The 12,524-nt window shown below is 38.6% G+C and overlaps 3 protein-coding genes across 3 annotated transcripts; all 3 read right to left on the reverse strand.

Moving 5' to 3' along the window:
- Positions 1-4,017: 4,017 nt before the first annotated feature.
- On the reverse strand, positions 4,018-4,858 carry LOC110921254 (protein P21-like). Its single transcript, XM_022165545.2, has one exon. The coding sequence runs from the start codon at positions 4,841-4,843 to the stop codon at positions 4,172-4,174; it is 672 nt and encodes a 223-aa protein (XP_022021237.1). The 5' UTR covers positions 4,844-4,858; the 3' UTR covers positions 4,018-4,171.
- A 2,649-nt stretch (positions 4,859-7,507) lies between these two features.
- On the reverse strand, positions 7,508-8,254 carry LOC110921255 (thaumatin-like protein). The gene has a single exon (XM_022165546.2). It carries the CDS (start codon positions 8,221-8,223, stop codon positions 7,552-7,554), a length of 672 nt encoding a protein of 223 aa, XP_022021238.1. The 5' UTR covers positions 8,224-8,254; the 3' UTR covers positions 7,508-7,551.
- A 1,105-nt stretch (positions 8,255-9,359) lies between these two features.
- LOC110921256 (thaumatin-like protein) lies at positions 9,360-10,166 on the reverse strand. The gene has a single exon (XM_022165547.2). The coding sequence runs from the start codon at positions 10,157-10,159 to the stop codon at positions 9,491-9,493; it is 669 nt and encodes a 222-aa protein (XP_022021239.1). The 5' UTR covers positions 10,160-10,166; the 3' UTR covers positions 9,360-9,490.
- Positions 10,167-12,524: the final 2,358 nt, after the last annotated feature.

Here is a 12,524-nt window from a genome sequence, read left to right on the forward strand (position 1 = left end):
AGCTTCAGCTACCCTGCCAAACACCAAATATATATCTAAAAAGCTACAGCTACTAGCTATCAGTTACAGCTACCATCTTCCAGCCGCCAGCTACCAGCTTCCAGTCACCAACCACCAGCTAATTTTGCCAAACATACCCTTAGGTGACCACTGACTAGCACTCTTTCTTCTGTATGTTTAATCTTTTTTTATTAGTTTCTTTTTAAAAACAACCCTATAGCTTCAAGGGCATAACACAACACTATAGTTGGTTGGTTCCACCGGGACATGTATATGTGCTACTTTGATCATCCATGGGATAACTATATGCATCAGGACATCTGGTCTTGAAAAACCTTGATAAATCAGTTGGTCCATAGTTTCCAGAGTTACAACAATACTGATCAGTTTTGTACATTTGTGGTGTTGTTAACGTTGACATTTTCGGTCGACATGCTGAAAATTAAAATTTAAAATTTTTAGTCAAAAGGTCTGTTTTACGCAAAAAAACAGAAGTAAACTAATAAATTTTAATTTTACCACAATTTACTGTTTCGGCTTCTAAGTCCAACTTTGAAGACCAAAAACAGAAAATTTATAATTTTTAAAACTTACTGACTGGCTTCTAAGTCCAACTTTGAAGACCAAGGCAGAAAGTTTATTAGCAGTATTAGGACAAATTCTGAATGTAACCAAAGATGTTTTCAACCAAAGTCGCTCCTTTGAAGATGAAAACAAAAAAAATCTGTTTTTAAAACGCAAACTGAGTGAATCAAAACTAGTTTGAATCACAAAACAGAATGATTTTGATTACACGAACGGTTTTAAAATTTTGTTTTAAGATTGTAGGAACCGTTCGCGTAATTTAAATAAAATAAAAAACAAATTTTATTAAATGATTACAATACAGAAATAAGAAAGCTTAAACAACTAGTACAATTACAACTAAAATAAACAAATACAAGAATGGAGTAGAAGCAGAAAAATCTATGACTGAGGCACGTGTTTAACACGCTTCCCTTAAAACAAATTCCGAGTCTCCCAAGAGTACTCGTTTTGTTTCCCAGGGTACAACAGCCGAAGCAGCGGTACTGCCGGAGTTCGCCTACAACCCGAAGGTTACCTGGAACTGTGTAGGAAGAAGACGATCAGAAGAGTCGAGAAGACTGTTTGCATAAAGCTGTTGTAGCTGGTTTTCGTGGTATCTCTTGCAGCTGGGTATGGAGCTGTACTTATACAGCTCCTAAATCGAAACAGTCAAAAAGAGAATTAAAGAGAGGTTTAAATTGCATTAAACGTCTTCAAAGCAATTTAATACGTCATTTAGTTCTCAGTCAAAGACCATTAACTCGTCAGTTTCAAAGCTGAACTGTAACTGCACTGTCATTCAATGCTGGAAGCTTCTTCGCGCGCGCGCAAGACACACTGGTGCAGGCGCGTCCTTGCGCGCGCAGGTCTGCACGCTCATGAGCGCTGCGTCCTCTTGGCTCACTGTCATGCGCGCGCGTGCGCCACACTGACTTAGGACCATGCGCGGTGCGTCCTTTTGGCTCACTGCCATGCGCGCGTGCACCACACTGGCCCAGGTCCATGCACGCGTGCGCCACGTCACCTATGAGCCTATACGAGCACGCCACACAGTCGCGCCGTATTGGCTCACTCTAGTGCGCCGCGCACGACACATCAGGACCCATGCACCATGCGCGCAACCGCGCGCCTCCATGCCACGTGTACTCGCGCGCGGACTGCCACGTCACGCGCACGTGGTCAAAAATACAAAGGCGGCTCTTAAGCGGCTCGCGGCGATGCGAGCGTGCGAAGTGCACATCGCGCCTCATCGCCCACGCCACGCACGTGCGTGTGTGGGCATGCGAGTTAGGGTGCCTCCGCGAGGACACTAGTGTGTGCTTCCCATCATAAGGTTGGATAGTTCCACCTTAAATACCCATTTAAGTTCCATCTCTCCGCCGATGTGGGACAAGGTGCTACTTTCCCTTTTGTTTCAGCATTCAATGTTTCAAACACACAACTTTGAACCTCGATGTCTCATTCATCTTAGCTCCGTTTTGGACGTGGTTTAGTTCGTTGCGAAGCTCTTGCAACATAGAACACAAACCCACAAATAAATATATAAATCCCGCTCATTTTATTATATTTATTTCTAGTGCAAAATTGGAAAAAATCATTTTCCTCTATTTGTGAAAAATGCTATTTTCACCTATTTTTCCAACAGAAACTTGATAAGGGTGGGTACGAATCGAAATGTAATGTTTACTCTTGACATATTATGTATTTGGGGTTGGTGTTTGCATTCGTATTCAAACTTAATAAGGACATCATGAAACTCATATCAGTAATAATCTAGAGTAAAATGCACGGATAGTCCCTGTGGTTTGACGAAATTTCACCTTTAGTCCTCAACTTTTTGAAATTACACTCTTGGTCCCTGTGGTTTACCCGATTGTTACTCGGATAGTCCCCTGAGTGGATGGAGGTTAGTTAGTTCAGTTAAATGCACGTGAAATGACTAAAACACCCTTAATGATAAAACAAAATAAACTAATTAAGTATTTAATAAATATAAACTAATTATTTAATAAATAGAGTTAATTGCTCGGATGGTCCCTGTGGTTTCATGTTTTTTCACGTTTAGTCCCCACATTTTGAAAATAGCATGTATGCTCCCTATGGTTTGTCATTTTGTTACTCGGATAGTCCCCCAACATTTACTCTGGGGACTATTCGAGTAACAAAATGACAAACCATAGGGAGCATACCTGCTATTTTCAAACTAACTGACATCTACTCAGGGACCATCCGAGTAACAAAATGACAAACCATAGGGAGCATACCTGCTATTTTTAAAAGGTGGGGACTAAACGTGAAAAAAGTTGAAACCACAGGGACCATCCGAGCAATTAACTCTAATAAATATATTTATATATTCTGGTCAGATCTTCAACAAAAGTTTTGGTGTAATCTTCTTCAACAAAAGCCACCGCCAACCACCATCCACCGCCCACCCTCCATCCCTCCCTTTCTTCTCGGATTCACCTACCGCCGTTCGTACCCCAACTTTGAACCCACCTCCGCCACCGCACCCCAACTTCCCCCACCTCTCTTTCTTCTCTGATTCCCCCACCACCACCCACCCTCCCTCCCTTTCTTCTTCCCCCACCGCCGTTCGACTTCAAATGAAGTGGACCCGATCACTCTGATAATTTGAATCCGATGAGAATCTGTGATAGAAATCACGTGCTTGACGACTGGAATTATGGTAAATCTGACACAACAGTTGAAGACGGAGTAAATTATGATGTTCCCGATGTGGAGGTTTAAGGTGGAGAATAGCTATGGCGGATAACATAGCCGATGAAGAAAATTGAGTCTGTTATTGAGTAATTTTGCTCTAAGCTGACTAGCTGAGTGTAGTTAGGTTTAATATCATTGTTTGCAGCATTTGATACTCTGGATTGGGTCCATTGAGGATTTGCAGAACCAATGCATTATCACCTAATAGGATCACCAACAGATGAAGGGGACCTTCGCCGTTGTGATTCAGAGGAAGTGGGTCTTTAAAGTCATCGCCGGAGATCCTCTATCTCCGATCGCCCACCACACACTCTCTCTAACATTCAGGTTTTCTCTGCCTCTCTCTAGATTTTCTAGATTTATAAAGAGTGTGTGTTGGTGGGTGTGGGTGGAGGTGGGTGATGGTGGTGGGTGAAAGCAGGAGATTTGATGATCTTGGTGGTGAAGGTTAAGTTTTATGTTTTAAATAAAAAAGTGGGTCCCATTTAATTTATCAAACTTTTACTATATTTCTTTTTATATTTAAGTTATTTATTGTAATGATAAGGGCATTTTAGTCAATTTACTCCCACTTAACAGAGAAAACTAACCTTCATCCACTCTAGAGACTATCCGAGTAACAACCAAACAAACCATAGGGAGCATAAGTGTAATTCTGAAAAGTTTGGGACTAAAGATGTTATTTTGACAAACCACAGGGACTATTCATGCATTTTACTCAATAATCTATTTATTTGGATAAAAGATGACATTACTGTATTACAATATATAATCAAGGAAGAAAAGCCCCTTAGTTACTTATTCACTTCATATTACTGCATCATTTCTATATTGCAGTTCTTATTATATTTCGATCACCTCTTTTATCTAATGGCTTTGATCAAGGGCAGAATATAACTTCATAGTTGGTTCCACCAGGGCACGTAAATAAACTAGTTCTATCATCCTGAGGATAACTATAAGCGTCAGGGCATCTCTGTTTGAAAAACCTTGATAAATCAGTTGGTCCACAAGGTCCATTGTTACAACAATACTGTTCAGTTTTGTACACGGTGCAAGGGTTATTGCACCCACCCGGAGCCCGTAACTGGCTAGGACACTGACCATTGATATCCGCAGTACATACGATACTACGGCTGCACCCCCCAGAACTGGATTTAAATGTCATCGGCACATTGAATCCGTCCACAAGAGAGATGTCAATGAAATCAAGATTTTGATATTGGTTCAAAGCGTACTCGGCCAATGTGTTGGGTGGGGTACCATAGTTCTGGCATTGGAGGAGACCGTTGCAATCACCGGTTTGACACCTGCCTCGCCCTGAGCCATCAAAGGTGCAACCGGTTCGGGGCCATATACGGGCTCCTTTTGTGCCAGCTGCGACGGTTAAAGCCCAGGTTTGGCCTGGGTAAAGCTGCCGGCCTCCACCAGGAACTGCGCCAGCCCAAACGGTGTATCGACAGTTGTTTCGGATATTGAAAACGGCTGCTTTGGTGGAGTGAAGAAGAAGTAGAGCAAAGAGAAGGAAAGTGGAAAGGGTGGAGGTGGTCATTGTGGTTTTGGGTGAATGCAAAGTGAGACTAAACTTGGTTTATATAGGCCTAAGATGTCAAGATGATGTATAGTTTTCAGAATTATATAAACTGAAATGAAATTTCAAATGTATTAATTGGACTTCATGTTTCTTAAGGATTTGGTTCTTTCTATGGCTTATGCTCACGCCTGTTCACAAAGGTCGCGTCTCGTAGCTCGCCCGAAAGAAACTCGAGAAAAACTAGCTAAAAAACTTAATTTGAAATGACATGAGCCGAGTTGGCTCATTTTGTAACCGAACCGAGCTCGACCCAAGCTCGGCTTGGCTCATGGGTCGGCTCGTTGACTCGTTTAACTTCAAACTAGAGCTCTAGCCAAGCCAAGCCAAGCCGCCTCAATTAATTTCAAGACCTTATATAAGAATGTCAATTTAGACTAAAAATTGTTAGCATTATAAACTTAATATGTTATATTTATGTATAATATTCGAATTCTATGTATATGTGTACTTAATATGTGTAACAATATGTAATATGTGAACGGTTATGTGGCAAGGGTTGGCACCGTTTAATGGGTTGGTTTTTCCCTCCACATTCAACCGTCACCAACCGACACTATATATGTAAATTGCCGGCAGTTATGTCAGGCACCAAGAATCAATTTCATTCGATATTGATTTCCAATAATATCTCAGTATATTTCCTCGATAATCATGAATTCCAAACCATCAAGTAATTCCGCTGCAAATACAAATTCAATTCTAACAAGTGGTATCAGAGCCACACTTCTGAAAGAGAAGAGATCCCTGCAAAATCGTCAACAATTCTGCCATGTCTGCAATGTTCGAATGAGAAGAAAGAGAGACGAAGATTTCAAAGAAAGTGTTATTATCGCAATCTATCAGGGCATCAGATTGCTGAGTGTAAGAGGAAAGAAGAAGATGAAGCCTCTCAACTCATTCGTGCGATAAACACGGGATCACAATCACAGAAGGGGGTTGATGATAATAATCAATATGATCGGAGATCAGAGTTCATGGTGGTCGGTACAGACGGAAGTTACTGGTCGAATATCTGGTATGTTAGCAAATCATTTAAACGACACTATTCTGGAAATATAAACATGTTTAAATGAATCAAAAAACTGTATGAAGTTGAAACAAACACTGGGGAATGCAATTTTTATTTCATTCAAGGAATTGGTGTTGTTGAAATGATTTCCGGATCAGAAAAACTACGAATTCAAAGTGTATTTTATACACCAGACATTGATCGGAACGTCCTGAGTTTTGATCAATTAATAACACAAGGTTATACGGTAAAATTTATGGGTGACAAATGTAAAATATATCCAACTTTTAGTATTCCTGCAATCGATAAAAGAAATGATATTACATGTTACTCTAGAGAAGATGATGTTGGTAACAAAGAAAAAGAAGAGATGCTCTGATCTGAAACCGAATATGAGAAATTCAAGAATGATTACTTGAATTCATATTTCGAAAGTTTAAACATATCATCGGAAGAACCGGACTGGAACGTAATGATACTGCAAGCAATGTCGTTCAACGAATTCCAAGACTGCAAGGCCCTTATGGATATGTTGGAAGATGATGGATATGTAGGAAAGTATAAGTTTTTCATAGAGAAAAAGTTCGAAGATATGGTCGATTGGTTCTTAAAGGTTAAACTAGAAATCAATTCAAGACCATTGCCTGCCTATGCCAAGAACAACAGGAAAGTCAGTCTGTTAGACTTATACTTAGCGGTTAAAAGAGAGGGTGGTCATCGACGTGTAACAGATAATCATATGTGGGCGGTGATAGCAAAAGATATGGGTCTTGACTATAATGATGCAGAACTAATGAGGCTTATGTATGCCATGTATTTAGACGTACTGGTTTATTACTACAAGATCAAGTGCATTCAAGGTGCTGCAGCTGAAAAGGAAGTCAGTGAAGACGTAGGTGAAAAGAGAAGAACCAGAAGCATGGACGCCGGAACAAGTGAACAATCTGCTGCCGAACAGGAAGGAGCAACAGACGAACATTTCGCATTCTTTGCTGGGAATGATTGGTATGGGTTAAAGAGATTAAAGCAAAGAAAGAGGTTTGATTTTCGGAGGGCTGAAAAGGCAGTAAACGAAGCGAATGATAGCGTGCTGAAACACTCGCGAAAGGGAAATTAAGTTTATGGGGAGTGATTGTTAGCATTATAAACTTAATATGTTATATTTATGTATAATATTCGAATTCTATGTATATGTGTACTTAATATGTGTAACAATATGTAATATGTGAACGGTTATGTGGCAAGGGTTGGCACCGTTTAATCGGTTGGTTTTTCCCTCCACATTCAACCGTCACCAACCGACACTATATCGGTTGGATTTACAGAGTATGATGATGATGATTTTGTTGACAACCTTCGTTTCTGCAGTTTATGAGAGAGATGCTTACAAAAATCAGAAATAAAATTATCCCTTATGAGTCTACTACACTTTTTTTTATCTCTATATATCCAGGATTATACATTAAGTATATATATACCATGTACATATAGAAACTTAATAATCTATTTATTTGGATAAAAGATGACATTACTGTATTACAATATATATAATCAAGGAAGAAGCCCCTTAATTTCTTATTCACTTCATATTACTGCATCATTTATATATTGCAGTTCTTATTATATTTCGATCACCTCTTTTATCTAATGCCTTTGATCAAGGGCAGAATATAACTTCATAGTTGGTTCCACCAGGGCATGTAAATAAGCTTGTTCTATCATCCTGAGGATAACTATAAGCATCAGGGCATCTCTGTTTGAAAAACCTTGAAAACTCAGTTGGTCCACAAGGTCCATTGTTACAACAATACTGTTCAGTTTTGTACACGGTGCAAGGGTTATTGCACCCACCCGGAGCCCGTAACTGGCTAGGACATTGACCATTGATATCCGCGGTACATACGATACTACGGCTGCAACCCCCAGAACTGGCTTTAAATGTCATCGGCACGTTGAATCCGTCCACTAGAGAGATATCAATGAAATCAAGATTTTGATATTGGTTCAAAGCGTACTCGGCCAATGTGTTGGGTGGGGTACCATAGTTCTGGCATTGGAGGAGACCGTTGCAATCACCGGTTTGACACCTGCCTCGCCCTGAGCCATCAAAGGTGCAACCGGTTCGGGGCCATATACGGGCTCCTTTTGTGCCAGCTGCGACGGTTAAAGCCCAGGTTTGGCCTGGGTTAAGCCGCCGGCCTCCGCCAGGAACCGCGCCAGCCCAAACGGTGTATCGACAGTTGTTTCGGATATTGAAAACGGCTGCACTGGTGGAGTGAAGAAGAAGTAGAGCAAAGAGAAGGAAAGTGGAAAGGGTGGAGGTGGTCATTGTGGTTTTGGGTGAATGCAAAGTGAGACTAAACTTAGTTTATATAGGCCTAAGATGTCAAGATGATGTATAGTTTTCAGAATTATATAAACTGAAATTTCAAATGTATTAATTGGACTTCATGTTTCTTAAGGATTTGGTTCTTTCTCTGGCTTATGCTCAGTTCACAAAGCTCGCGTCTTGTAACTCGCTCGAAATAAACTTGAGAAAAACTAGCTAAAAAACTTAAATTTGAAATGACATGAGCCGAGTTGGCTCATTTTGTAACCAAGCCGAACTCGACCCAAGCTCGGCTTGGCTCATGGTCGGCTCATTGACTCGTTTAACTTCAAACTAGAGCTCTAGCCAAGCCAAGCCGCCTCAATTAATTTCAAGCTTGACCTTATATAAGAATGTCAATTTAGACTAAAAATAACACAAACTCTGTCTTATATAATATATGATGTTACAAATAAGTTTTAATATACAAATGGGTCTTAACATGAAAAATGAAGAAAAATTTTTATTTTATTTTTTAAATTCCATCTAGATGTTTAGTTGCAAAATATATAAAAAAATCGTGTATTTATACTAGTTGAGTAATTATGTATAATTATTCTTGAATGATTATATAATTACTCTACTAGTGTAATTACACGAATTTTTTATTTATTTATTTTTTAGATTCTAGAACTAAAATACATGTTTTTCCATTTCCCTCATTCACTTCTCATATTAAGACTCATTTGTATCTTATCCATTTGTACAATAACCTAACCCATATGTTTGGTATGGAGCTTTTAGTAGCTTCTAGCTTTAAACTTTTAAGAAAAAGCTCATACTTAATAAAAAACCTTGTTTGGTTGAAGGGGCTTGAAACTTTTAGGTTAGAAGCTTTTGGTTGAACTCTCCTACTAGTAGCGTTTAGAAGGAGCTACAAGCTTTTAGGGGAAAAATGACTATTTTAACCTCTAAAGATAATGAACTCTTTAATGCACAAACTTTTTAAATTTTTAGTTATGTCCATTTTGGTCATTTTATGCATTTTATTAAAAGCTTCAGCTACTCTGCCAAACACCAAATATATCTAAAAAGCTACAGCTACTAGCTATCAGTTACAGCTACCATCTTCCAGCCACCAACCACCAGCTACCAGCTACCAGCTTCCAACCACCAACCACCAGCTAATTTTGCCAAACATACCCTTAGGTGACCACTGACTAGCACTCTTTCTTCTGTATATTTAATCTTTTTTTATTAGTGTCTTTTTAAAAACAACCCTATGGCTTCAAGGGCATAATACAACACTATAGTTGGTTCCACCGGGACATGTAAATGTGCTAGTTTGATCATCCTTAGGATAACTATATGCATCAGGACACCTTGTCTTAAAAAACCTTGGAAAGTCGGTTGGCGAACAATTTCCTCCTGAGACGCAACAATATTCATTAGTTTTGAACACGGTGCAAGGGTTATTGCACCCACCAGGAGCCCGTAACTCGTTAGGACACTGGCCATTAATATCCGATTTACATAAGATACCACGGGTGCACCCACCAGAACTGGGCTTAAATTCCATTGGCACATTGAATCCGTCCGCAAGAGACATATCAAAGAAATCAAGATTGTTGTACTGATTTAGAGAGTACTCGGCCAATGTATTGGGTGGTGTACCATAGTTTTGGCATCGTAGGAGACCATTACAATCACCGGTTTGACACTTGCCTCGTCCAGAACCATCAAAGTTGCAATTGGTACGGGGCCATATACGCCCTACTGTGCTAGATGGGACGGATAAAGCCCAGGTTTGACCCGAGTTAAGTTGTTGGCCGCCACCAGGCACGGCACCTACCCAAACGGTGTACGGACAGTTGTTTAGAATAGTGAAAACTGCCGCATTGGTGGAGCGAAAAAGAAAAATTAAGAGAAGGAAAATGGAAAGGGTGAATGTGGTCATTGTGGTTTTGTGTGTGCAAAGTGAGGGTAACCATGGTTTATGTAGGCCTAAGATAGTTTCAAATTTCAAAATTCAAACGTATTCATTGGGCCTGATATGGTTAAGGTCTTTGGGTCTTCGCATGACTTATTCAACCCCATAAATAACGAAAATTCAACCTAAATTCCAATGTGAAATTTCTTTGAAACGCACTTGCCTTTGATTTTCTGATTTTCACATTACGTTTGTGTTTGTGTAGCCCAGTCTTAATCGCTACATTCTTTTTTTATTTATGGGTTATTGGATTTTAATAATCCTAAGTTTCACCAGTTGGCCGATAATAATCTCAACTTTAAAAATTTCCTCCAATAATCTCAACTTGTAAAAATTTGGCCGCTATTGATCCTTTTCTAACATAGGTGCACTTAAATCCATTAAGGAGTTTCTAGTTGTAACTGAATCTATTGAGGAGACTATATTCTTATATGTTTAAAAAAGATCAATGGCGGCTAAACTTTTACAAGTTGGGATTATTGAAGAGAATTTTTAAAGTTGGGATTATTATCGGCCAACTAGTGAAACTTAGGATTATTAAAATCCAATAACTCTTTGAAGAGAATTTTTAAAGTTGGGATTATTATCGGCCAACTGGTGAAACTTAGGATTATTAAAATCCAATAACTCTTTATTTATATACATTAAACTTGTTTTTCAATATGTACATTGTTCTTTTATTCATATATCGTACATTCTCTTTTTTTTCTTATATATGGTAATATTTAATTTCAGAAAAAATGTAGTTGTTTAAATATAAAAATTTATTAATATGGATCACTAAAAATTGGCTTAATCAATCTATACTTTCTATAAAAGGAAAAATCCAAGTGACATAAGAAAAACTGATGTGTCAGCAGGAGAGGGTGTCCAACAAGGCTTTTCTTATCTCATTATTACATCATAAAGCCTAATATTAAAGAGTTTAAAATTCAAAGGTGGCCCACATTTAGATTCCAAAGGTCTGCTGAGGAGAAACGTCTGCCCATATCAAACAACTTTTGTTTAAACATCTGCCCTCAACATTTTATAATCAAACATCAGTTCTCAATAAACATCTGTTGAGATTCAAAATTCTGGCTCCACATTCAAAATTCAAAATTCAAACCATATATTCTAATCCTATAAATAAGGGTTAATAATCTGGCTCCACATTCAAATCTCTCCCGCTCACATCTGTGATCGTATCTCTCCCTCTCAAATCCATCTTTCTCGTGATTATGTTTACATGTTATCGTTCGAGTATCATTTTTCAAACATCGTCGTTTCAATGAAGGTTCCCATCACACACCAGCCTTTCAATATCTCTGTCTACTCTCTCTCTAAAACTGTAGATATAGAGAAGAAGATGAAGACGAAAGAGGCGTTGCATTTAACATCGATTTGAATAGTAGTTTAAAAATGGATATTTTTTGATTTTTTTCTTTTTATCACAAACTGAAGTTTTGTATGTTAAATGTTCTTCAGGTAGATCTTGCTGGATTTCTTATTTGGTGTTGAAGTCTTCAGTTTGTTGGCCGAGCTTCTGAATGTGATGAAGGTTATACAATGGAGCCACGATTTTATTGATGAAGAGGTAATGTCTTTTTGTGTTTAAAATAAATCATGATTCTATGAAATTTGATTGATATGTTTGTAGCTTTGATTTTGTCTTTGAACAAAGATGTGATTACGAGTAGATTGATTTGAATGTGGTATATATTGGATTAAATACTCAACTGGTGGAATGACAACAAGTCCAGCTTATGCTTCAAGCTGTCTTGATCTCTTTGGAGGCTGATAGATGGCTTTAGGAGGTATGAAAAGCAGAATTGATATATTTAGGGAAAAATGAGGTTGAAAGAGGATAACTCAACAGTTGAGGATCTCATTCTACATGTTCGATAAATTCAATTGTATTCTCAAATAATGCTTCCTAGATTTTTGAAGACCGACAAATGTCTAAAGAAGCATCACTGTGGACATTTGTTGGTCTTTATCGGTCTTCAAATATCTAGGAAGCATTGTTTGAGAATACCATTGAATTTATCGGAGCTGTCGAATGAGATCCTCCACTGTTGGGTTATCATCTTTCAATCCCATTTTCCCTAAAGATATTGATTCTGTTTTTCAACAAGGATGTAATGTAATGATTTCTCTCAATTGAATAGATGGACACTGTTGAGGACAAGGCTGTTAAAGACAGGCACTTATGTACCTAAGGCCTGATCAACCAAAGGAAAACCAATGTTCAGTAACAGCAGTGGTTCAGTGTGTACAGCGGATTCAACATCAGTATTTATGTATCAGTTTTTCTTATGTAACAGTGTTTAGTGTATCGGTGTTTAGATTT

The sequence above is a fragment of the Helianthus annuus genome, chromosome 17 (assembly GCF_002127325.2).
Source record: "Helianthus annuus cultivar XRQ/B chromosome 17, HanXRQr2.0-SUNRISE, whole genome shotgun sequence".
Taxonomy (NCBI): domain Eukaryota; kingdom Viridiplantae; phylum Streptophyta; class Magnoliopsida; order Asterales; family Asteraceae; genus Helianthus; species Helianthus annuus.

Coding starts and splice junctions, on each gene's coding strand:
- LOC110921255 (XM_022165546.2), bottom strand. CDS start 8,223: ATGACCACCTCCACCCTTTCCACTTTCCTTCTCTTTGCTCTACTTCTT.
- LOC110921256 (XM_022165547.2), bottom strand. CDS start 10,159: ATGACCACATTCACCCTTTCCATTTTCCTTCTCTTAATTTTTCTTTTT.
- LOC110921254 (XM_022165545.2), bottom strand. CDS start 4,843: ATGACCACCTCCACCCTTTCCACTTTCCTTCTCTTTGCTCTACTTCTT.